General features: G+C 41.0%; 1 protein-coding gene across 1 annotated transcript in view; it reads right to left on the bottom strand.

The window, feature by feature from the left end:
• DNAH6 (dynein axonemal heavy chain 6) overlaps positions 1-26,388 on the bottom strand; it is a 218,960-nt gene that overhangs the window by 34,404 nt on the left and 158,168 nt on the right. The window contains exons 57-63 of the mRNA XM_075199102.1: positions 25,843-25,910; positions 25,107-25,287; positions 23,980-24,159; positions 21,701-21,934; positions 12,369-12,504; positions 2,744-2,907; positions 543-733 (exon numbers count right to left, since the gene is read on the bottom strand). Of these exons, the coding sequence (XP_075055203.1) occupies positions 543-733; positions 2,744-2,907; positions 12,369-12,504; positions 21,701-21,934; positions 23,980-24,159; positions 25,107-25,287; positions 25,843-25,910 (1,154 nt within the window). The remainder of the gene's footprint in view (positions 1-542; positions 734-2,743; positions 2,908-12,368; positions 12,505-21,700; positions 21,935-23,979; positions 24,160-25,106; positions 25,288-25,842; positions 25,911-26,388) is intronic.

Raw genomic sequence — 26,388 nt, forward strand, 5'->3', positions numbered from 1 at the left:
GGCAGACAGGTGAAGGGGAGGAAAAGCAGAATGAGGGCACAGTGTGAAACAGGGGTGACAGGTGAAGGGGAACAAAAGCAGCATGGAGGGCACAGTGTGAAACGGGAGGAAAGTGAAGGGGATCAAAAGCAGCATGGAGGGCACAGTGTGAAACAGGGGAGACAGGTGAAGGGGAGGAAAAGCAGAATGAGGGCACAGTGTGAAAAAGGGGTGACAGGTGAAGGGGAGCAAAAGCAGAATGAGGGAACAATGTCAGGCATCGGGAAGAAAACATTAAACTTTATTTTTGTTTTTTCTTAATAATAAACCTTACAATATTGCATATGAGACTTTTTCTTTTTCTTGCGGCCAACACAATCTTAGACTTTGATTAATTGGCCTAGTTGTGGTTTTGACATGCCTGGTCTAGGTTATACATACAGGTCCTGCTTCTAAGGCATATATTTTCGCTAATGTCAATTAACCGATTAATGCGAACTAACAGTAACTATGAAAAAACAAAGAATTTTCAGGTATCTTGTAAATAAAATAGTCTGTTTCACCGTTCTAAGTATCCCTTTTCCTTTGCAAATCTTTGAAATGCTCCCATTGGATCTGATCCTGTGCTCAGTATAAAGACTAATGGAGTAGAGGGTGACATGTCATGGTAAAGGGTAATGAGGTCGATTGGAGGGTTCTCAATGAATTTCTTCCCCAGGTTTTGAATCACAAACTCTGTGATAGCGAAAACAACCTAGAATGTAAATACAATTATTATTTACAAAAATAATAAGCAAGTAACGCACCCCAAATTACTAAAAGATCTAGATGTAGAAAGTAATGAGTGTCATTAGTTATTAAATCATGTGAATGTAAAGAGCGTTTATTGCAAACTTAAATTATGCTTTGTGATATTAATTGGCTGGTACTCTTCAACTACTGTTAACATTCATTTTTTCAGATATATTTTTGGTTTTCCAAAATGCATATACATATTTGTGTTTACTACTCTTTAAATTATAGGCTACTGTTTCCTTTTATTTCCTAGAAGAATGCATAATACATTTAGGAAAATGAAATAATTCCAGCACTGTATAAGTATTCAACATAGTTTGCAGAAGTTGAGCTCTGTTGTAGGCTGGATATTAAATATGCTAAAATGTTCTTGTATTTGTTTGCTTAAGTGTATCAATGTTCCCAATTCCTAGTGCTAGGGCTGGTAATTAACTGGCAATTAAATAAAGCATTGTTGCACATACAAAATCAATAGTAAAATTAATTTAATTATACAAGTGTTTGCAAACAGCTTTTTGTTTCAGCTGTGTAAAGCAGATTAGTTTCCTACCTAATAATATATCAAATGGTTGGCAGTAAGCTTGTGATGCTACAATGCTTCTGCACAGCAAAGAGAAATTGACTGTTCACTTCAATGCTGGTTATTGGCTTAAATACACATTTTTGTGATTGTGCCTTTTTGGTTTGTACATTTGTCTCTTTGCTCAAAAGTCATGCAGTTTTTGATCCTTAGCTTTACTAGGTGCACATTTATACCCAACACAAAATTAAACTTTTACAAATTTCTTCCAAAACACTGCTCATTCACTTTCATTAATATCCTATATACGTTTTGATAGTAAAGTGACACTGGAGCAATCCTTATTTCAAAAGTAATTATTATTTTTTTTAGATTTTAAATATATTGTTTCATTTGCAGTTAATTTTGTGTTTTGTTGGCACATTGCATTGTAAAAACTTTGATCATTCACTTAAGACGACATCTGGCCGTGCATATCTGTGTGCACAATGGCTGGAAATGTGGTCATGTGACATCACCATGACTCTTGCAAGACTTTTGCAATGACCTGTCCCAAATGACCTCCTGTGTTGTACTTGTGATTTTTAACTGTTTACTACTTTGCTGTAACTGTGTAACATATGGGCGAAAGTTACTAAATTATTATCAGGCATAATGCTAACTGTGAATGGGAAAGACACAAAATTTATTAAGTCTCCAGTTATTCGAGGACAATGGAAGACACCCAATCCTTTCTCAAATGTTAGAGCAATTTATATAATGCAAAGACTATATAATTCATATGTTAACATGGAAAGTATCAAAACCAACTGTTTATAAAAACAATGCTGCTTTCTGTTAATAAATGCCAAATGGCTCTTTAGCATTTTGCCACTTGTGACTATTATGCTGTTCGCAAAGGCATTTCTGTGACATCAAGAATGTCTATGGAACTCTTCATAGCTATTGTACAATAGCAGATACAGGATTTCACAGCAGATATAGAGGAATATTTATGATTATAAGAGATAGTTACTGTCATACTGATTTTATTTGCTTATTAAGTTGCTATCTGGCAATTACTGTTGTTAAACTGGAACTCATGTGGCTGCTTTAGAGACAATGTCTAATAGGCTTCAGATTGCAAGGTGAGCAGATCTAAATATCCGAACGGATCCGCAACTAGTGTGGGGGCCCAAAATGACCACTGACCCCAAACAATATCTGGTCTGGATTTTTCTAATGTCGTTGGCACCAAAAGCGGTTGGATAGCAACTTGTAATATACCATAGTTGTACACTCATGTACTTTTGTTTTAAAAGAATCATATTATTGCTATTTTATGTGGCTTTATGCTAGGAATATGTTGGACTGTGTTAATCTTTGTCTTTTGAAGGTACATAACAATTTATTGTAATATTGTTCAAATGTATACAATGTCATTTTAATTGACTGACAATGCAGACTTACCTTCTCTTCTGCTACACTTTTAATAAGTATCAACTTCTGTATTAAGTTAAGCTTCTCATCCCATGATCCATGCACCATTTCATTTTCGTTCCCAGATTGCTTACTAGATGTCTGAGCATTATAGCCATCCCATGAACTGGGGTTAATCTCAATTTCGAGGGACCCTGGGAAATATAAACACAGGTTAAAGGCAAATATTGCTTGCTACTAGAATATAACATTAGGGCTTTATTCAAAACATGGTGCAGATAGCACAAGTGTGCTGTAAACTATTGCAAACAACAAGGTGCTCAGACTCAAGTCAAACACACCTTAATTAAGACAAGACCTGTGGCTAACACTGTTGGTGTTATCTGCACCATTGGTAGTCATTTCTCTGATTGCATTAATTCCGACATGACATTGATAGGACCCTGCGGCTGTGTAATGTCCAACCCCTCTTAAAAAAAATTAGACCGCCGGGTCCTGACATTGCCCCCTTAATAGCATGAATCTGTCGCCCTTTGAATTGACGTGAATGTGGGTGTCGGTATGTACAATTGACGTGAATGTTTGCTGTCACCCTATTATGAAGTTTGTATTTGCTGCATGTCATTATAATAGCAGGCGCAGTCTTTTATGTCGCTCAACGCCATGTCGCAATTAATTCAGGAAAAATTAATCGGAAACACCTACCTAACCCATATAGTATGTTATAAAAATTAATTATATATATATATATATATATATATATATATATATATATATATATATATATATATATATATATATCTCTTTATTTTTTTTCTCTGGGTTTGTTTCAAAATATTGCATTATTGTTATAACAGCTGTCCATCAAGCCTATTTAAAGCACATTTGGGTGTGGCTCACAAGCCAGCCCTTGCTAGATGTAAACCCCTATACCTGGGAGGTGAGTGCATCTGATTTTAACTGCATTTTAATGGTGTTTAAAGCATATAGGTCATATAATGAGGTGCCCTTGATGCTGGGATACAGGCTTAAAAGTTTTGATCAAAATATGAACCAATACCTTCTTATGTTTTCAATTTGCTAGATACACACAGATTTGCAGTGTAAAGGATAAGCACTGACAAATGTCTTTGTTATATATATGTATATATATGTATTCACACACTGATAAGCCACAACATTAAAACCACCTGCCTAATATTGTGTAGGTCCCCCTTGTGCCACCAAAACAGCTCTGACCCATGGAGGCATGACCTGTGAAAGTGTCCTGGGGTAACTGGCACCAAGACTTTAGAAGAAGATCCTTTAAGTCCGGCAAGTTGTGAGGTGGAGCCTCCATCACTCTGTGTTGTTTTTCCAACACATCCCTCAGATGCTCAATCGGATTGAGATCCGGGGGATTTGGAGGCCAATTCACTATCTTGAGCTCTTTGTCATCTTCAAACCATTCCTGGACAATTTTTGCTGTGTTGCAGGACACATTTTCCTACTGAAAGAGGTCATTACTATCAGGGAATACCGTTGATATGAAGGGGTGTACTTGGTCTGCAACAATGTTTAGGCAGGTGGTACGTGTCAATGTAACATCCATATGAACACCAGGACCTAAGGTAGAACATTGCCCAGAGCATCACACTGCTTCCGTTGGCTTGTCTTTTTCCCACAGTGCATCCTGGTGCCATCTCTTCCCCAGGTAAACGATGCATATGTCCCAGCCGTCCACATGATGTAAAAGAAAAGTGATTCGTCAGACCAAGCTTCCTTCTTCCTTTGCTCCATGGTCCAGTTCTGGCGCTCACGTGCCTATTGTAGGCACTTCGGCGGTGGACAAGGGTCAGCATGGGCATTCTGACCATTCTGTGGCTACACAGACCCTTTTGCAGCAAGCTGGGATACACTGTGTGTTCTGACATCTTTCTATGATGAAAAGAAAATCCTCCAGCACACTGCTATGAACTAGTAAAGGAGCTGCTATTCTACTTGTACATAAAAATGTAGAATTCTCAGTTACACACATTTGAAAATGCATGCTAAGCCACCCGCATCTTCACGGCACTTCTGCTAATAGTCCCTATATACTGGTCCATACATTTATGTTTTTAAATTGAGAGCTAACTTACCAAGAGGTACCCCAGGAGCCTCCAAATGGCAATAGCACTCCCATCAGCTACTGATACCACAACATTCCTCTCAAACAACAATATAGAAATGAAAGTTGCTCAATCAATTTATAGGTTCACAGACAGTGCTTGAAAGGGTGGGGTTATCCCTGTCCTTTTAAGCACCTGCCTTTAACCTATAAATTGATTGAGAAACTTTCATTTCTGTATTGACCTTTCTATTAACGTTTTCAACAATTTGTGTTACAGTAGCTCTTCTGTGGGATTGGACCAGATGGGCAGCCTTTGATTCCCACGCACATCAATGACCCTTGGGCACCCATGACCCTGTCGCCGATTCATTGGTTGTCTTTCATTGGACCACTTTTGGTAGGTACTAACCGCTGGATACCAGGAACACCTCACTTGCCGTTGTGGAAATGTTCTGACCCAGCCACCTAGCCAACACAATTTAACCCTTGTCAAACTCACTCAGATCCCTACACTTGCCCATTTTTCCCGCTTGCAACAAATCAATTTCAAGAACTGACTGTTCACTTGATGCCTAATATATCCTACTCCTGGACAGGTGCCATTGTAACAAAATAATCAATGATATTCACTTCACCTGTCAGCGGCTTTTATTGTTGTGGCTGATCGGTGTAGATCCACTAATGTCATTAAAGAGATTCCCCTGAAAACGTGACTCCAACAAAGAAAAGAGGATTTATGTACTTACGTTAAATCCGTTTCTCTGATTCCGTCTGGGGGACACTGCTTACCATGGGGTTGTGGAGGGGAGCTCGGGGAGTTGGCACCTAACTAGTTAACTTTAGTACTGCCGACAGACCCCTCCCCTCTACAATCCCCCTGCCCCCTCTTGTTCAGTCAATTAAAAAGCCCAAGGAGAAAAGGCCAGTTAAACAAGAGCACACAGAAGAAAAGCAGAAGGGAGGGATCGCAGTGTCCCCCAGACGGAATCAGAGAAACAGATTTAACGTAGGTACATAAATCCTCTTTTCTCTTTCATCCAGTCTGGGGGACACTGCTTACCATGGGGACCTTCTAAAGCAGCCCCCTAAGGGTGGGACTACTCTGAAAGCCCCGCTCATAAAGCACTACGAGCGAAATCTGCATTCGCGGATGCAAATACATTAAACTGGTAACATTTTGTAAAGGTGTGGACAGAGGACCAGGTGGCTGCCCTGCAAAGCTGGTCTGCAGAAGCCCCATTTCTCACTGCCCACGACGCCCCTACCGATCTGGTGGAATGGGCCGTAAGTCTCTCTGGTACAGGACTGTTAGCCTTTATGTAAGCTTGCTTAATGGTTGCCGTAATCCATCTTGCAATGGACTGTTTTGAGGCTGGCCAGCCTCTCTTATTAGCATCATAAAGAACAAACAGAGAATCAGTACGTCTAATCTGAGAAGTTCTCTTGACATAAATGCGGAGAGCCCTAACCACATCTAACTTTTCCATAGACTGATGATCCGAATGGGAAGTAGATGAGAAGACCGGAACTACAATTTCCTGGTTCAGATGAAAAGCCGAAACTACTTTTGGAACGAAGGAAGGGAGGGTTCTTAACACCGCTCTGTCTTCGTGGAAAAAAACAGATATGGTTCCTGACAAGACAGAGCTCCTAATTCCGAAACCTTACGTGCAGATGCAATAGCCAAAAGAAAGAGAACCTTCCAGGTCAACCACTTCAAATCTGCCACAAGTAATGGCTCAAAAGGAGGCCCTTTAAGCATGTCCAGTACCAGGTTGAGATCCTATGGTGCTGTAGGCGGAACATAGGGAGGCTGAATATGCAAGACTCCCTGGAGGAAAGTCCTAATATCTGGTAAATCCGCTAATTTCATGTGAAAAAAGACTGAAAGTGCTGATACCTGAACTCTTAGGGAACCTAACTGAAGCCCTGCTTCCAGGCCATCCTGAAGGAAAGCCAACAAGCAAGGGAGACGAAAGGAGGACGAGGGACATGTCCTATTTTCGCACCATCTGATGTAGGCTCTCCAAATCCAGTGATAGATGCGAGCTGAAACTGGCTTTCTGGCTCGCATCATAGTGTTCACTACGCTGGAGGAAAAACCTCTAGCCCTCCAGAGGCTGGCTTCAACAGCCATGCCGTTAAACTGAGCTGAGGTAAATTCTGGTGACCGAAGGGACCTTGCAGAAGAAGGTCGTCTCGAGACGGAAGACGGAAACCCTGTCCTTCCGCCATAGAGATTATGTCCGCGTACCAGACTCGGCGCGGCCATGAGGGAGCTATTAGAATTACTGGCAGACCGCCCTGCCTTACTCGTCTGAGTATGCGAGGAAGCATGGGAATCGAAGGAAACAGGTATCCCAACCTGAACTCCCATGACATCGTCATAACGTCCACTACCACCGCTAAGGGGTCTCTTGCCCTTGCGCAAAACCTGTGAACCTTTCTGTTGTCTCTGGAGGCCATGATATCTATGTCCGGAAGACCCCACCTCTGAACCAGAGACTGGAAAACTTCCGGATGGAGTGACCACTCCCCCGGCATCATCTGGTTTCGACTTAGGTAGTCGGCCTCCCAATTTCTTATTCCTGGAATGTATACTGCCGATATTGCTAGAACATATTGTTCTGCCCAAACCAAAATTTGAGCTGCAATATTTATTGCAGCTGCACTCCTGGTTCCTCTCTGCCTGTTGACATATGCCACGGCCGTGGCATTGTCGGACTGAACTCTGACAGGGTGGCCCTGGAGGAGGGACTGGGCCCCCCAGAGGGCCAAAAGAATAGCCTTCAACTGCAGCATGTTTATTGATAGGGCTGATTCCTGAACCGACCAAAGTCCCTGGAGCCGGAGGTGCAGGATTACCGCCCCCCAACCTTTCAGGCTGGCGTCCGTCGTGGCTATGATCCATGGCCATGGAGCGAAGGACCTGCCCACCATCGTGTGATCCTGAATCAGCCACCACTGAAGCGATTTTCTCGTCCTCGGAGATAGAGAGATCCTCTGGGGATCCAAGCGTAGGTGGGATCCTGACCATTTCGTCAATAGATCCCACTGAAAACATCGAGAATGGGCTGGACCGAAGGGGATGGTCTTGAAGGAGGCCACCATCTTTCCCAGCAGCCGCATGCACAAGTGCATTGAGGGGCTGGGAGAAGACAAGACTTGAGTTGTTATACTCTGAATGAACTGATCTTCTCGACAGGCAGGAACACCTTTTGCTGGCTGGTGTCCATAATGAGTCCTAGGAAAACCATGCGTTGACACGGAACCATCTGGGATTTCTTTAAATTTATTAGCCATCCATGGCCCTCGAGAACCGCCAAGGTGAGGGATAAGTGATGATGTAAGCAAATCTCTGTGGAGGATTTGATGAGCAGATCGTCCAAATAAGGCACGAGCTGAACTCCTTGAAGGTGAAGACATGCTGCCATAACTGACATGATCTTCGTGAAAACCCTCGGCGCTGTGGAGAGGCCGAAGGGGAGGGCCCGAAACTTATAGTGGAAGGATCCCACCGAGAATCTTAGGAGAGACTGATGGTGGATCCAAATGGGAACGTGGAGGTATGCGTCTTTTATGTCTATGGATGCCATAAACTGATCCTTCTCTAAGCCGTTTATCACCGACCTTAGGGATTCCATCCAAAATTTGACTACCCGTAAGTGCGCATTGAGGCCCTTTAAGTTTAGGATTGGTCAAAAGGAGCCGTCCGGCTTCTTGACCAGAAACAGGTTTGAATAAAACCCCTGTCCTTTCTGGTAGTCTGGGACCCTGCAGATAACTCTTTGTGAAAGAAGAGAGGCAACACAATCCTGTATTGCCTGACTTCTTGATGGATCTCAGAGTAGCGGAGTTATGAAGAAACGATGTGGAACCGGGCCCAGCAGGTCTATCCTGTACCCCTCTGATATAATGCCCCGAATCCAAGGATCTTGGGAGGACGCTGCCCACTGTTCCTGAAACAAAGACAGACGTCCCCCCCACTGGAGCCCCCTCCAGAAGAACAGAGTGGTCTTCAGGACGCAGGCTTCTCCTGGGTCTTGGAGGCCTGGCGCCTAGCTGCAAACGAGGATCTCCCCCTGGCAGAGGAGCCTCGAGAATTGGGCTGTCTGCCTCTAAAGGACTGTTCTCTAGGCAAGGAGGTCCCCCGAAAGGGCTGACGAAAGGAGCTGACCCGAGGGTACCGGCTCCTGCTAGGGAATAGCGGCAAGGAAGTGCTTTTGCCCCCCGTTGCCTGTGAGATCAGGGTATCTAATTCTGGGCCGAACAAACCTGCTGCTGAAAAAGGAATGGTTTCCACTGACTTTTTTGATTCCGTATCTCCTTCCCAGGATTTCAGCCATAACGTTCTTCTTGCTAAAATAGATGCAGCCTGAATAGAAGAGGATACAGCCGCTGTGTTCTGGGCTGCCTCATAAAGGTACCCCGATGCCTCCTTCAAATGCAAAGCCAGGGGAAGTAAATCAGAGTCCTGTAAGGCCTCTGCCAGCTGGTCTGCCCATGCTTCCATGGCTCTAGCAACCAAAGCTGAAGCAAATGTGGGCCTAAAGGAAGAACCCACAGCTGCAAATATAGATTTCAGCTAGGATTCCACTCTGCGATCATTGACATCATGCAGAGATGCAGAACCTGGGGCTGGGAGTAAAGTGTGCTTGGCCAATCGGGTTATTGGAATATCCACTTTGGGAATACTCTCCCAGTGAACCACATCTTCCTCCTGCAATGGATACAGGGAAGAGAACCTTTTGGGAACAGAGAACCTTTTATCAGGCTGTTTCCACGCTCTTTCTGCAATATCCTTAAATTCTACAGAAGGGGGAAAACGGATAGCCTTTCTTTTGGCCTTCTTAAAGAGACTTCTGTCTCTAGGAGTAGGATCCTCCGGTCCTGGGAGGTTCAATGCTTGTCTCACTGCTAAAACCAAATCATTAATAAATTGGCTTTTAGAGCTTTCTTCCTGTCCCAAAGGTTGAACCTGGTCAGGATCAGAATTAATTTCCCCCTTTTCCTCTGAAAACTCTTCAGAGTCTGAAAGGACCATAAGGGTATTATCAGATCTAGGCCTCCTTCTTTTAGCAGGCGGAATGTTTGGGGATTCAAGTAACTGGTTCAGTTTATCCAAACCCTTTATAAATGCTGCAGACCATGCCGGTTCTGTGGGAACAGGGGCTTGGTCTGTATGTAAAGAGGAAGGTCCTGGTATAGACGTTCCAATAGAACCTGTGGTAACAGGGAGGCCCAACTGAGTACTAGTATTATTAGCCACCGAAGTTGCCACAGTAGATAGTAATTGATTGGATTGAAAAACCATCTGTGCTAAAGAGGAAACCGACTGTGTCAGGGAGGTCACCCAGGCCTCCGTCAGTGGGGCTGAAATATGCTGGGTTTGCGCAGGGGTGACCCCTGCCTCGCAGACAGAGCAGAGCTTAGGCAAGTAGGAGAACTATAATATAACCCCTACTAGCCCACTTTGTACACAGCAATCCAGAGTGTGTGTTTAAGTAAATCAGATACTTAGCCCTAGGCCAAACAGGGGAGAAGTCCAACAGCAGTGTCCTGGTGCCTGCTCCCTCAGATCTGTTCTCTCTTCCCGGGCTTCTCCTTGGCGCCAAAAGACTGGGTGAAACCATTTCTCTCAGGAAGGTGGGGGAGCTCTATGTCTTAACTCCCCCCCTTCAGATAATGCTGCCTCTGCAGCTAATTCTGTGGCCGTATAAAAAATAAAAATGGTTATGTGGCAGAGTAGTGGAGACCTCCAGGGTTGAGGTCTCCGCAGCGGATAATACCCAATGCCCCCTTCTATGTATGAGGGGGATTCTGGTATAGCCCCCTGAGTTCTCCTCGCTCCTCCGCGATCCAAAATGGCCGCCGTCATATGAAATATCCGATAACCGGCGCTCTATGCCTGCAGTGGCAGCGCCGGTTATCGGGGAGGCTCCAGGAGTGACAGCGGTCCGTGAGACCGCTTGTCACTCCCAATTCAGGCACCCAATTCTTCTCCTCGCCTCCTGTCCCTGTCAGTGAGAGCCGCTGGCTCTCATCTGACAGGGTAGTGCCTGCGCTGCTCTGCTGTGAGTATGTTCTCTATATTAGAACACACTCCAGCACTGCCACCTGAAAAAAGTTAAAGAATGAAAATAAAATGAAATAAAATGAAAAAAATTACATGCAGTAACTAAAAACACTGCCCAACTCCATGGGCACCTAAAAAAAACTGAACAAGAGGGGGCAGGGGGATTGTAGAGGGGAGGGGTCTGTCGGCAGTACTAAAGTTAACTAGTTAGGTGCCAACTCCCCGAGCTCCCCTCCACAACCCCATGGTAAGCAGTGTCCCCCAGACTGGATGTAAATTCATACACTTGCGCACAACAAAAGTGCAGGAAGCCCCTCGCAGCAGCATACCATTATAATGAGGAAAAATGCTTTTAGTGCATATCCAGTATATTATGGATTATAGCTCTAATAAGCATTTTATCACCAAAGAGATACAATCCATCATGTCAGCTCCTCTAGTCCTATAGGTATGGACAAACATGATTTCAAAATAAAATCCCCACTCTAGAAATATACCACAACTAGATAAAAGAGGGGCTAAAAACAACAAAACAAAACAAAACAAAAATGACTGCCAAGTGTGCTACAGATGTATTGGAATTATAATAGATGTCTATACTGAACCTGTTAGTTATTTATACTTATTCATTGCACTCTTGGTGACACCATCACATTGAAGATGCCTATAATGTAATAATTTGGTGGGTGAGTGTGACTATACTATACTAATTGTTCCTTGCTAATGACCAGATTGTGAGCATTTCCAATCCCAATTAGTCACCATGGAAGATGCACAGTTGTATCCAGCCACAACTTGCCTGCTTTTAATAATAAATGATACATGTTAAGAAATAAGCGATTGTAACTTGCTTTGAACTAAATGGTCCTATAACCATACTTTTACTACACGCTATTGGTATTCCTAAGGGTGGACCATATTGTTAGCATCACCTTGAACCCTTATAATGTAAATTAAAACCTGTTGTGTCACAGAAGAGTTTGATGTCTTTTTTTCATTGTAAAGTGATTATATCATTTGCTATTGCTCCCAGAGGAAAATGGAATTAAATGCAAATTTCAACTAATTTCACAGTCCTTTGAACGATACAAAGAGCTCATTATGCCTTTAGTTAACAAAAATAGGTAAATACATATTTATTCCCAAGACAATTCTGTTGTCAGACCATCTCATCACAGTACTAACAAATGTTCTGTTTACATTTAGAAGAGCACAGATTCCAATTAAACTGACTATTTAACTGAAATATCTATCTTTTTCTAGAATAATGCATATATAAAGAGCAGATTAAAAGAAATGCAAAGGATTGAGGAGAGCAAGTCTGCTATTTGGCAGATGACAACTGTCCATAGCTCCCCATATGTGTGAAATATTTAGTATAGAATTTGGTTTTATTTGTTTATTTTAGGGTTGTTTTTTGCCTTCATGGTCAGACTCCATGGTTGACTTTTTTTCAAGTGTCACAACTTATGTATACACAAACTTACCTAAATGGATGACAATAGGTACAGAGAGTATATCTACTTTCATTCCTTTGAAGTAGGGAAGTATCTCTTCTAGGTCCCAACAACTATCCCAAAGTAGGTCAGAAAGCCAGGGCACATCGGGTTTACTTGGGCGCTCCTAAAAAAATTAGAGCAAGAACATTATAATTAATACAGAATTCATTCCATGAACAATTACAACAATGGCAAGTGAGTACATTACACTTTATTAAAAGAGAATTCATGATAGGTGACAACACTGCATGGGCGTAACCCCTTTCTCTAAGGTGAGCATATATTTTAGCTATCAGACTCATCGACTGTGATTACTCTCTTTGATAAAGACTGTTACAGCAGTTTAAACGCATTGGAGGATTAAGAGTGAACAGCAAAGGATCAAGGTGCTACCCTACAAATTTTTCAGGGAGTGAATTAATTTTCCCGGGACATTTTATCTATCCTTGGACTCATGACATGCTCATGTAGCTTCTTCTTCTTCCGGTAGAAGCACCTGTATATACCATCTGTTTTCTTGTGTTTTATTTTTATTTCATATGCGGGATCCTTTGGATAATCATTTTATTAAATTGGAAGTCTTAACAATATTACGCCAGTCCTTTTATTTTTCTATTTCCATGGTTTCTGCACGGAGTACTCTGGTTGAATTGGAACAATAACAATAAAAAGAAACCTTTTTAACGCCCATGAATGGTTACTACCTGGTAGGAACCCAATCAAATAAAAGCACTGAGGAGTCGGTGGGGTGCAAGTTATGACCGATCTGATTCCTGGTTATATAAGAGAAGATAATCTTCGATATCACTTCTATTTATTAGACATTTTTTGGTACGGGCATAGGTTTTATTAGCCCATGATATAATGATCAAGATCTAAATTATCAACTATTTATTTATTATGTTAATCAACCTATTACCATATACTATACAATATGTTGCTATTTTGTTTTCTTTCCATGTAATGCGGTTGGTTGATATCCACGACAAGGCATGAGATCTGCAGCTATCATCCTCAGTCGTACAATATAAGTATTTTTTTCATCTATTTGCCTATTTCTAGTAGAGCTTTGGGTAAAATCCAGTACTAGAATTCTTGATATCTCTCTATTGTGATTGTATATCAAAAGGCCCATATCCTATTTCTACGAATTTGCTCATTACTATTTTACTTATAAAGAAACTCTCACAAGTTAATGCAAAAAAATGAAAAAATAATTAAACATAAATAAAACATTTGCTGCCTTTCTTGGAAAAATATTGGTATCTAAAATAAGAATTACTATTTTAGCCTAAAAGCCTATTTTGGTTATAATCTACCTGGGATGCTCCATGATCCTTTTCTGGAGACTGTGCCTGATCATAAAGGTTTCTTCCTGCAGGACCAATATGGATGCACACAAAAAAACAGACCCTGCACTATTTCTCATCGATCTATTGCCAGGCATTATGTGAAAAATATGTTCCCAATAGGTCTCAATGAACCCTTGTGTGCTTCTGTCTCCCTTTTGTCTCTCCACATACCAGAAATAGAAAACGGGAGGATTAAAATAACCTGAGTGCACTTAGCCTAACAGTAAAATTTGAGTCAGGTGATCCAAACTGTGAGACAACAGTAATCTGAGAGTTTTAGGGCCCCTTCCCCTATAAAACAAAATACACAAACTTTGGTTGTCCCATCCGAGTATTTTTGACAAATATTTATAGAAATCAATTATTCTTCCATAAAAATAGATCTCAGAAAAATAAATGTAGATGCATAAAATATTCAACAGTATTTCTTCATCCAAATCTACTATAAGCTAAAGATATAATATGCTTATAGCTAAGTTTTTTAAGCAAACCTTGAATTGTGTAATGTTGGTGTTTACGTGTCCACGTATGAAGACATTGAACTAGAGTGGTGTGAAAGTAAACAAAGCAGGAAACAATGCATAAGAATTGTTCTGCTTGTAGAAAATAAAATAATATATTCCAATATAAGAAACTCATCACAACCACAGAACATTGTGGAAAGGTGTATTGGTGCTTATGGACCCAGCAATTTATTGAACCATCAATTCATTTGGGATTGTATCAGCAATTTATGCAGCAGAAACCACTCAAACCAAAAGTACGAATACATTAAAAAGCTAATTTAATGGGGGCATGCTCAGACTGCCGTGGGTAATGGCAGTGCTTTGTTAGAGCTCTATCTCTAAGGAAAAAAACATAATCAACTTTCACACTGCTCAACAGTCACCTGATCAAACTGCTCTAACAAGCCCCAAGTATCAGATGCTGGTGATTTTTCTCAAAACTAGGTCAGCAACCCCATGGTCTACACTGTCATGCAGTCCGCTTTCTACTCCTCAGGGACAACAACCCCAGGAGTCGACAGCCGCTCTGGACTAAATAAAACTTAATTGAAGTCCTGCAGCAATTTAAAAAGGCGCTACATGATGAAATGGGGTAAAATTGCAGCAGAATATATATCAACCTTAGCTGGAAGCATATAACACCTGGTGGAATTTAAGTAAAAAAAAGATTTGATGCCCAATAACTGAATCTCTAAGAGCTCATTTGAAGCTCCTTATTTTCTGCCAGCTATTGAATAATCTCTGACAATCCAGTTTACACAGTGATACACTGGTCTAGCTACTCATCTAACTTAGAATATGGACTGCTATGTATAGTAATATCCGTTAGATTCTGACTATTCCTTCTACTCCCATAATTACTGCTTTGACTGTAGGATTATCAAAATTTTCACTGACGACTACATTTATACACACAACACTAATATAAAAGTGTAAAAAAAAAGTGATTATATATAATTACGTTTTTTTTTACATATATATATATATTTTCTTTTTTAGGGGCCCGGTACACTGCATTGCCCGGGGGCCCATAAAGTTGTTAAGGTGGCCCTGACTAAACCTAAACATTCAGATGCATTATCCAACTATGGCAGTGAATATTGAATCAGTGTGTTCAATAAAGATATGAAAAAAAATAATGATGTGATATTTGTTCAATCAAAGTCAAAATGAACTTATGGAAATAGGCATTGTATTTACATCTGCTATACAACTAAGTTCAAAATTATTGACCTACCTTTTCATTAATTTGGGATAGAGTGAGGACCATCGCTTATGTCTTCAATAAGGGAAGTGTGGACTTTAGACTAAACAAAGTTAAAATCATACGGGTGAGTGACTCAATGAATCACCAATCATATGTGGCTTCCTTGGAGTGTAAGCCAATAGGGGTTGGAAGGGCATGGTACTTTGACACAGTTATAAGGCAGCTCGCGCAGGACTTGGGCGTTCCTGTTTCCGGATTTCTCCCTCCCACCCTTCAAGTTAGATTTTGGTAAGTTTTCAGGTTGGTTTATGTAGTTTAGGCAGGGTAGGAGAGCAGTGCAGTCTGTAAGTGTGCATATGGTGCTCGGTTGATCTGGTCATAGGTCACTACCCCCCTTTTGTTCATGTGTGTCATCGTATGGTTGGTCCGCCTGTGGGGAGGACCCTCAGCCGGTATTTTCAGGTTTATACTGGCGGTTTATAGGGGGGTGTAGTCTTGCCGTTGGACTAGATTTTTAGCACCGGCCAATAGATAAGGTATGATCCTGGGCTGGTGGTACTATGGTCTGACCTTTCCACCTTTATTGGTTTTGCTGTTGCTGACTGCCCTGCTCTCGTTCGTCTTACTGTCCTCTTTAGCTCCTATTTAGAATTCATTCCAACATTAAAATTTATCATTCAATTTAATAAATCTTATTCATTTATTCCAACTTTAATTTTGTGTCCGTGTCTTTATTGAGATGGTGGTAAAGGTTATGCTACGGTGTGGTGTGAGTCGAGGGGAACTTCCCCGCTATGCATTTTAAGTATCATGTGCACAGGGTAAAAAAATCCCCAGCCCCCCCAAGACAATGACTTCATCTTTTTTCTATGCAAACTTATTGAGTACAAGTGGTTTCAGAAGAGAGACATGAAAAACATTATGGATCTTCAGGGAAGGAGGTAACCGGAGTCTGTAGGTCACCGGGTTGATAACATGTGTTATAGAGAAGGGCCCGATATAGCGAGGAGCCAATTTCTGAGAAGGTACCCTCAACTTGAGGTTGCGTGTAGACAACCATACTTTGTCGTGAACGTGTAATAGAGGAATAAATCTCTGATGACGGTCTGCCGCTTGCTTATAGCGCTGAGAAGTCTCTTTGAGTTTGGTTTTGGTAGTTGATCAAATCTGGGAAAAGTTCTGCATTAAATCCTCAACACCTGGAACTGGCAAGGAAACCTGACCGGAGAAATCTAGGAGGGTGGGTTGGGTTCCATAAACGACAAAAAAATGGAGAAGCACCGGAAGACTTGTGGTGATGAAAATTGTGGGAAAATTCTGCCCAAGGTAGGAGATTAGCCCATTCTATTTGGTTGTCTGAAGAAAAACATCGTAAACAGACTTCGAGGTCCTGGTTAACCCGCTCCGTTTGGCCATTGGTTTGTGGATGATAGCCGGACGAGTACTTGAGGTCGGAACTAAGTGTCTTACAAAAAGCCCTCCAGAATTGGGAAACAAACTGCACTCCACGGTCTGAAAAGATTTCGCGAGGGCAGCCATGGATTCTGAATATCTCCTTAATAAAGATAAGAGCCAACTGAGAAGCAGATGGTAGAGCGGGCAAAGGTACGAAGTGGGCCATTTTAGAGAATCTGTCAACAACGACCTAAATGATGGTGAACCCATTGCTAGGGGGAAGGTCAGTGATGAAATCTATGGATATACTTTGACAAGGAAGGTCTGGGGTAGGAAGCGGTTGTAGAAGACCTGGTGGAGCCAACCTGGGGTTTTTACAATGAGCACACGTAGCACAGGACCCCACGAATCTTCGTACATCAGAATGCAGAGCCGGAATGCAGAGCCGTAATTGGCTTAGTCATTTCCCATGACTAAGCCGATTACGGAGAAACGTACGTCGGGTCACGTGTGACGCGTGACGTCACACACCCGGAAGTGTGAAGCCGGTCAGCGGAGTTAGCCGCGATCGTGTCACACTCTATCTAATGTTATAATTTTGAACCTAGCAGTGCGCTTTGTTTAGGGCTCTAACACCAGGGCAATATTGTCTGACAAACAAGAGGAGATTTGAGGTTCCTTCATATCGCTAGTCAGATCTTTACCATCAGTATGATCATAGGCAGGATTCAATTCCCAATATAGCAGATATGTGTTAGAAGGAAATCCTCTGCGGTTATGACCTAGTTAACCCCTCTCTTTCACACATTGTATGAGAGGGTACTAGGTTAGAGTACCAATCCTGAGTTTTTGGAACTATATATACATTTATTTAAGTTCCTTTGTATGTCTATGTCAGACTATTATACCTGAGTGGTTTTGATAATTATAAACCCTACAAGTGCATTCTTACACTACAGTTACTTAGTTCAGAGTGGAGACACTTGCTGGCTATATGTGACACACTATGTATCGATGAATATAGGGAATATAATTGAATCCCAATAAACCGTGTTATTTTGAATCTCATTGATACAATGTCCATAATTATGGGTATTATTCCCAGTAAATTATAAGTGTCACAATTTTGTGAGCACCGGCTTCCCGGAAGGGTATTTTTAATTATTTCTATCACTTATCTTTATTTTTCATCACTTCTTTATTTTAATATTCGCCGACTGTGATGTTATCTGGCACATTTATTTTTAATAAATTTTCAATAAAATTTGTTTTTAAATATTTTTCAAGGGACTGGAGTGCCTCAATTAACAATCTCTTCAGGTGATTCTTTTCACCATTTTTTCTCTTGATAGTAACTTCGGTTGTGAGTGCACCCCCTCATTTTGAATTATATAAATAACTTTTAGATACAAATGATGAGGAAGTCCTAACCTTAGAGCGAGATGGATTTGCTTTTCTCAACGACGGATTGATATAAGAGGTCTTGGAAGATCTCATTAACAAAGGATTGAAAGATTGAATCTAGTTATGCCCCTCGGGCTTAGTAACGCCCCCGCGTTACTAAGCCCGAAGGGCATAACTAGATATTCGAAATGTCCGTCCCGTGTGTTGAACGCTGTCTTCCACTCGTCTCCTTGACGGATTCGCACCAAATTATATGCCCCTCAGAGATCTAGTTTGGTGAAGACTCTGGCTCCGCTGATTCTATCGAAAAGGTCCATAATCAGGGGCAATGGATAGTGATTCTTTATGGTAATTTTATTTAGTTGCCGATAATAGATGCAAGGACGTAGGGATCCGTCTTTTTTTTTTTAACAAAAAAGAACCCTGCTCCGGCCGGAGAAGAAGAAGTTTTCAGAGATATATTGTGACATTGCCTAGGTTTCTGGCAAAGACAGGAGAAAAGTCCTACCACGAGGAATCTGTTTTCCCGGAATTAAATCAATCGGACAGTCCCAAGGGCGATGAGGTGGAAGAATCTCTGATCTTTGCTTGGAGAAGACGTCCTTAAAGGTTTGGTAGACTGAGGGTAGTGTGGTTGTCTCGGAATTGGTCTGAGTAAGGCAAACATGGGGACGTGGTGAGGAGATACACTGATTACGGCACTGCGGACCCCAGGAGATAACTTCGGCACGAGACCAGTCAAATTGTGGAGAGTGGGCCCAGAGCCAGGGAAGACCCAAAATTAAAGGATTGACAGATTGTGGTAACACTAGGAATTGGATCCACTCTTGATGTAAGGCTCCAATCCGCAACTGAACGGCACTAGTGATGCTGGAGATGGTACCGTTGCTGACGCGGTTACCGTCCACAGCTGTCAGCGTTAGCACCTGAGGAAGGTCTAGGATGGATAACTGGAGTTGTGAGGCAAGAGAGGCCGAGATAAAATTCCCAGCGGCACCGAAATCCACGAAGGCTAGGGTCTGCTGGGGTCCCTTAAAACTGACCAGTAGTACTGGCATGAGAAACTCAAGATTAGAAGTTGAGTATGGAGTGGAAACAGCTACTCTTAAGGCGGCCTCCCTCTTACCGTTTAGGAGGGAGCATTTTCCGGTCTCTTAAGACAAAGACTTAACACATGTCCAGACTCTCCGCAGTATAGATACAGTCTCCGCTTAAACCGTCTCTCACGCTCCTCGGACGTCAATTTTGAGCGACCAAGCTGCATTGGTTCCTCCGTAGCCGAAATAGGATTTTGAAAGGTAGGCGCCAAGCGGAGAGGGCGTCTTGTGAGAGATCTCTCCGACGTTCTTTCCCTAAAACGTAGGTCAATCCGGATACACAGGGAAATAAGGGTATCCAGGTCAGAGGGGAGTTCCCTGGTGACTAGCTCATCCTTGATCCGGTCAGTAAGGCCCTGCCAAAAGGTAGCGATGAGAGCCTCGTTGTTCCATTGAAGTTCCGAGGCAAGGGTACGAAACTGTACCGCATACTGACCGACTGACATCGAACCTTGTCGAAAATTCAACAGACTAGAGGCAGCTGAGGAGATCCGACCAGGTTCATCGAAGACCTTACGAAACATATCGATGAATGCTGCGGAGTTCTCTAGTAAAGGATCGTTGCGCTCCCATAACGGTGAAGCCCAGGCCAATGCTTGTCCGCTGAGCAGGGATATCATGAAGGCTACCTTGGTGCGTTCAGATGAGAAGGCAGAGGAGTTGCACTCGAAATGAATGGTGCACTGATTGAGAAAACCTCTGCATCTCTTAGGATCTCCATCATACTTCTCTGGAGAAGGAATTCTAAGCCCGGTAGAATGAGTCAGGGAAGAAGACGGAGCCACTGGAACCACAGCGGCGAGAGAAGGAGCAGCGGGAGGTTCCGTCGGGGGAGGTTGGACTGCCTGTAGGGAGTCTAGACGAGACATAATTCCTTGGATACACTGCTTACTGGTTTTAGCACTACTCTCCAAAGAGGTGCGGAGTCTAACGTGTCCCAGGTCTTCGCCAGGAACCCCCGCAAGGAAGTATGGTCTTAGCTGCAGGAGACACGCAGGTCGCGGTCCTCAGAGGGAGCAACCAGTGAAGCGGTAGGATGGAAACGGTGTCAGGCAGGCCGGGTCAGAATCGAGAAATCAGGATATGCCACAGGGAGAATCCAATATCGTAGTCAGGGCCTAGCCGGGTCAGGTATCAGGAGCGCAGGAAAGAATGGTCAAACAAGCCGGGGTCAATACAAAAGGAGCACAGATTAGGGGTAGTCAGGAGCAAGCCAGGTAATACACAGGAGTCACTAGTGGAAATGCACAGGAACGCTGGAGCTAGGTGGGACCTAATACTCTGGCACTCTCCAAGTGCCAGAGTGATCCTTTTATAGGGCTCATATCCAATCAGTGGCGGTGGTGACGCTAAACACCACCGCCGGAATTACTGAGAAGCGTTTCGTTGCCTAGCAACGGAACGCGTGACCGCCGGCCCGGGAGTGCACCCGGTTGCCTAGCAACCAGGGGCTCGGCAGTAATAGCAGGCGTCCGTCCCTGTGCGACGGACACAGCACGGGGACGCTGCCTGACACATATATATTGTATATATGAATGATATTAGTAGATCCTATGTACTGAACTTCTATTTTAGATTTACCGATCCTGGAATGGAAATATACAGATTATGCTAAAGGATTCACAAACCTTCTCTGTATATGTCAAAGTCACACAAAAAGTTCATTATAACTAACAAATCACATGTATAACATGTGGGTCTTACCATCAGACAAGCTCACATTGTTGCACTAGAGAATAATATAATCTTCTTTTAATTAAAATCTAACACATGATAATTGTTTAAACATGTAACCCAGTTTACTGTCAGTTTCTTTTCCATTTAGGATCACTAAAATAGGCAGATCTGAATATTGTAGTTCCACACCAGTTGGAAATTGTTAATCCTGGTCTATAGCAAATAAATACATCAATACATTACCTACAATGCTGCACAGTTTTGCATCAGTTCAAACAAAAAATCATTACATGATTCCAGTATAGCTTTTCTCACTCTTATCTGTGATCATGTATAGCCAGTGCATTGTAAATCAAATAGTAAGACACTTTCCTTATGGGTTAATGTGGAAGAGTCTAGCAGAGCCGTAACTTAGAATTCTGGTGCCCTGGGCGAGAAAGACAAATGCCGCCCCCCTAGCCCTCATCATTGACCAAATTAACCTAAAATATTCCTAAATTGCGCCCCCCTTCAGCATTGTGCCCTGGGCGGTCGCCCCTGTCGCACAGCCCTAGATACGGCCCTGGAGTCTAGCACTGCATTTATATGAACACATTCATTCCTTCAGGCTACAGCTTCTGTTTCAAGCTATTAAGATATAAAACATCCAGATTTATCTGTGCTAAAAGCACTACAATCCCACCTTATCTAAGCCTGCAGCCCCTCGGAGGAAGAAATTCCATTCTGACTCAGTGATTTCTCCTTTCTGCCGCATGATCTCTATGCAGAGCATAAAACTGTAGATAAGCTTGTGCTGCTCAAAGAGGCCTCGTGAAACATTGGTGTAAGCCGAGTAAAGAGTCTGGCTAAGCAGGGTTGCCAGGCGAATGTCAAGTTCATTACTCTTTTCAGCAGCCTCAATTGTCGTGTTAAATAACTGCAAAAAAAAAAGGAAGGGGAAAATCAAGGTGTGTCAATTTGCAAAACTTTTATGTTGATGGCTGTTTTGCAATTTCACTGCATATAATAGATTAAAAACAAGTTAGCATAGCTGGGCATGCATAGGCCTTCACACTGAAACTTGGGGTTTTTATCTACAAGGGTTTCAGTCCATGGTTTACTCTGACTTTCTGCTGTTACTTACCCTAAGCTTTACAAGTAATGGCAGCTGTCAGATGTTGGTGTTTTCATATATATTTGCTTTTTAATGCAAAAAAAACCCTAGCATCTGTGTGTCAATTTTACATGTTTCAATCAAACATGCGCTCAGCGTCAGACTGGGCTGGGGGTCAGGCGGGCATCTCCCCCCTGGGTCGGTCCCATAGTGGGCTACCTTGGGCTTTATCACTGGGCCACCTGCATTTTTTTTCCTTTAATATGCTCCTAATAGACTGCTGAGTCAAGTCTTGCCCCCGTGCTAAAATTTGCCAGCCCTCCACTGCATGCACTACATTCCTTCAGAGATATACAAATACATACACATTTTAACACAGGCCGATAGCGCTTATCCTGTGACTACATTTCCACCATGACCGATAAAAGGATCATTATTTGAAATTGTGTTAACATGCTGAGATATCAGGCTAATCAAGCCAATTGTAGTGCATAGTCAGCTTAGAGGACCAATAAACCCCAAAATATAAATGTTCAGAAATACACCATGAAGGTTATCTTGATATGTTGGCTCTGAGAAGTTCCTTACATTTTTAAATGTTATATAGTTATGTGAAAATTATTCATAGCAAATTTTTTATAAAATATTTGATATTGTGGGTTCTGTGGTCCTTTCAGTATTGGGCCTACATTCCAGTTTTATAGTTTTAATATTCTTTTTAGATTTTAATAAGTAATGATGTCATTATATGGGAGGGGATTATTTATTAAGTGCCAGCAGACAGATCAGAGGAATACAATAGCTGACCCCTCCTTTTAAAAAATCCACATTAATATAAAAATAAATTATGGGAAATGCTGTAGAAAGTGATGCAAGCACATATCTGTTTCCCAATATTACATTAGAAAACATACAAACGAGGTAATGACGTATACTGTAGGTGGAAGAGTAAGACATTCCCCAGTCCTGGTAAGCTATTTCATTGTCATCTAATACAAACCTGTCCACAGATTATATTTCAAACTTTGGTCAGAATTCACAAAAGTTGTATTTTTATTTTATTTTTTAAAAAAAGTTCTTTAAAAAGACCTTTTTTTTCCTCCGCCAATAAACCAAATATATGAATATCTCTATTTTAACATCCATCTGATTAAAGAAAAAAAACTCCACTAAAAAATAATGTAAGATTTAGTAAAAACTCATAAAATTGCACTTCGATTTGCCAAATAAGTTTCCATAATTGTGCATATAATCATCATCATAGTATATTTAGGTAACACAATACTTAAAATGATTATAACAGTATAAATCATATATAAAGCAAGTGGAGAATTTAAAGATAATTGGGACATGCAGTCACATTATTCAGATTTGCCTAATGCAAATGTGTAAGGGTGAAGCTTATAGATGAGTACATTATTTCTGCGATATTTGAGTTTCTAAGAATATTAGTGTTGCAATGTTCAAAGGACAGACTGAGAAATTTGATTTGTCATTTAAACAAAATTGTCTTTCAAAATGTCATTTTTGAACAAAAATGTCTTAAAATTGATTTGTAAAAAAAATTATTTAATAATGCCACATAAAATGTAAACAAAAATCATAAAAAAATTAAAAAATATCAACATTATAAATAGGTTTAAAGACAGATTTAAATGACACTATTGTACACAAGCACTTAGATTAATAGCGACTGTGTAGAAGATGTTTGAATACATTTCGAAATATGTACAATACACACACAGTAGTTCTACTTGAGAAAAAACAACATATCTAAACAGGGAATAGTGGAACATTCTTATCAAGTGTCGATGAGCGTCTGATGATGAAAACTATATGTAGCTCCCTAAGATGAATGTTTAACTTACTTGTTTGAAGTACTTCAATGAGAACTGATACATTGGATCTATTTCTGAGAGACTTGCAATGACAAAGTAGATGACGGACCCTTGGGTGGCAACCGTTCTGTACTTCTCACGAGCTGTGTTTATCTTTTGTTCTGTAGCTTCAGCTTCCTGCAATCTACTTTTGATAGCACCTGAAGTTATCTGGAATCACGAGGTAAAATGTTACTTAACATTTTGCTCCCTCTGTTACATGTAGCTCAATAATTGTATTTTACACACATTTTTCATTTGTCTATTGTAAATATTAAGCTATCAATGCATAAAAATATTCTGTATGTGATGTTGTTGAGACCAGGATAGGAAGGGATCAAAAACATGACAGAACAGCAGACACAGCCCCATACTGCTGGATCATTATCATCATCATCATCATCATCTATTTATATAGCGCCACTAATTCCGCAGCGCTGTACAGAGAACTCATTCACATCAGTCCCTGTCTCATTGGAGCTTACAATCTAAATCCCCTAACATACACACACACACACACACACACAGACCGAGAGAGACTAAGGGCAATTTAATAGCAGCCAATTAACCTGCCAGTATGTTTTTGGAGTGTGGGAGGAAACCGGAGCACCCGGAGGAAACCCACACAAACACGGGGAGAACATACAAACTCCACACAGATAAGGCTATGGTTGGGAATTGAACTCATGACCCCAGTGCTGTGAGGCAGAAGTGCTAACCACTAACCACCGTGCTGCCCATGCAAACAAACTATAACTATTTGAACTGGCTCTCAGATTTAAGTATGTATCGTGTTTATTAATTATATATTTAATTATGAAAGACACTGTACTGAAATCAGGAAATATGTGTTTACTAATTACAAATAGACATATCAATGTTCAGGTTAGCCCAATACTGGGTTCTTACCTTTGGAATAAACTTTTCTATAAAACTTTGCTATAGTACAGACTGGAGCCAATTGCATAAACTTTATTTGTGACTTTACTGTAATACTGGCACCAGACTAGGGTTTGATGACATCCTTGCAATCTGATCTGGCTTATGAGCAACTAGTGACGTGTGCAAAGGCTTGAACAATTATTCTTGGTAGGACAGCCGGTGGATAAATGGCTGACCTTTGATTCCTGAAGTGTATTGATAAGTTCTTCATTATCCAAGATATTTCCTTCCGATGTAAAGAGCAGCTTTAAGATCCGGTCTTCTATTGCCTTTAGTTGATTTTTGTCAGAGTTTATCCGGATAATAAGCTGGTTTCTTTGCTCCTCTAGATCTGGTCTCTCAATCCGGACAACATCACTGAAAGATGCAGAACTAGTTTATAGACTTGTGTATTTTCATAGATATGCATTATAATGGTTCAATGTACACTAAAACATGTAAACTCAAGATGATAAATAATTGCCTATAACATGCCAAGGAGACAGCAACAAAATCCATAACTGAAATGGATCTGTAAATCCCAAATGTAATAGATGTTCAACAAGTAACACAGGAAATGCATTTATCACATATGTATCAATTTACTAATTTATTAATTTTAAATTTAAATACCAATAAGTTGGGCAGAGCAAAATAATTGGTCATATAGGACATGATAGTTTCAGTTAATTTTATTACTTATAAAATTATACAATTAAATTCTGGCTTCCAAATTTTAATTTGTTTGAGATATTGACTTTTTCACTACTGTGATAAAATTGTACCATATAATACAATGGGCAATGAACAATTTAATCATTTGCTGATTTGCTGTTTAACATGTTTATTGGAGAAATGTAATATTTTGTATTGTTAGTCTGAAATGCATTGCCCTTGTCCTTTACACTAAGAGGCTACATCGAAAAATTTAACCTGAGCAGTTGATCCTCGAGGCCAGATCTGGTCACAGTGAAATTAATTACAGTAACTTTGATGCACACCTAGACAACAAAAACAGATAAGCATAAAGACAAGGACATGAAAAAAAAAACTGAATACAAACATAATATGATACATATTATAATGATTATATATTATGGTGTAATTGGTAAATATAACTAAAACACAATTTAAACATTTCATATAATGTAAAACTTTTAACAATAACAGCACATTTAAAGACTAATTCCACCTAAAACTAAAAATTCTGTTTTGGGTGAATTTAAGTGATTTAAAAGAAGATATGAAAGCTTACATACCTGTGCTGCACCGATGGAACTAATGGTCAATCAAGGAGATCCACCATTATGTCATGATTTATTTAATTTTACTTAATTGCACTATAAACTACATTTTTAGTTTCAAATGTAATTAGCCTCTAAATTCAAATATGTGCTCATATGATCAAAATATATTGCCAAATGAGCCGTAAAGTACATTCATGTAATATTTTATCATACTTATAGAAAAAGAATTATA

The sequence above is a fragment of the Mixophyes fleayi genome, chromosome 1, assembly GCF_038048845.1.
Source record: "Mixophyes fleayi isolate aMixFle1 chromosome 1, aMixFle1.hap1, whole genome shotgun sequence".
NCBI classification, from domain to species: Eukaryota; Metazoa; Chordata; class Amphibia; order Anura; family Limnodynastidae; genus Mixophyes; species Mixophyes fleayi.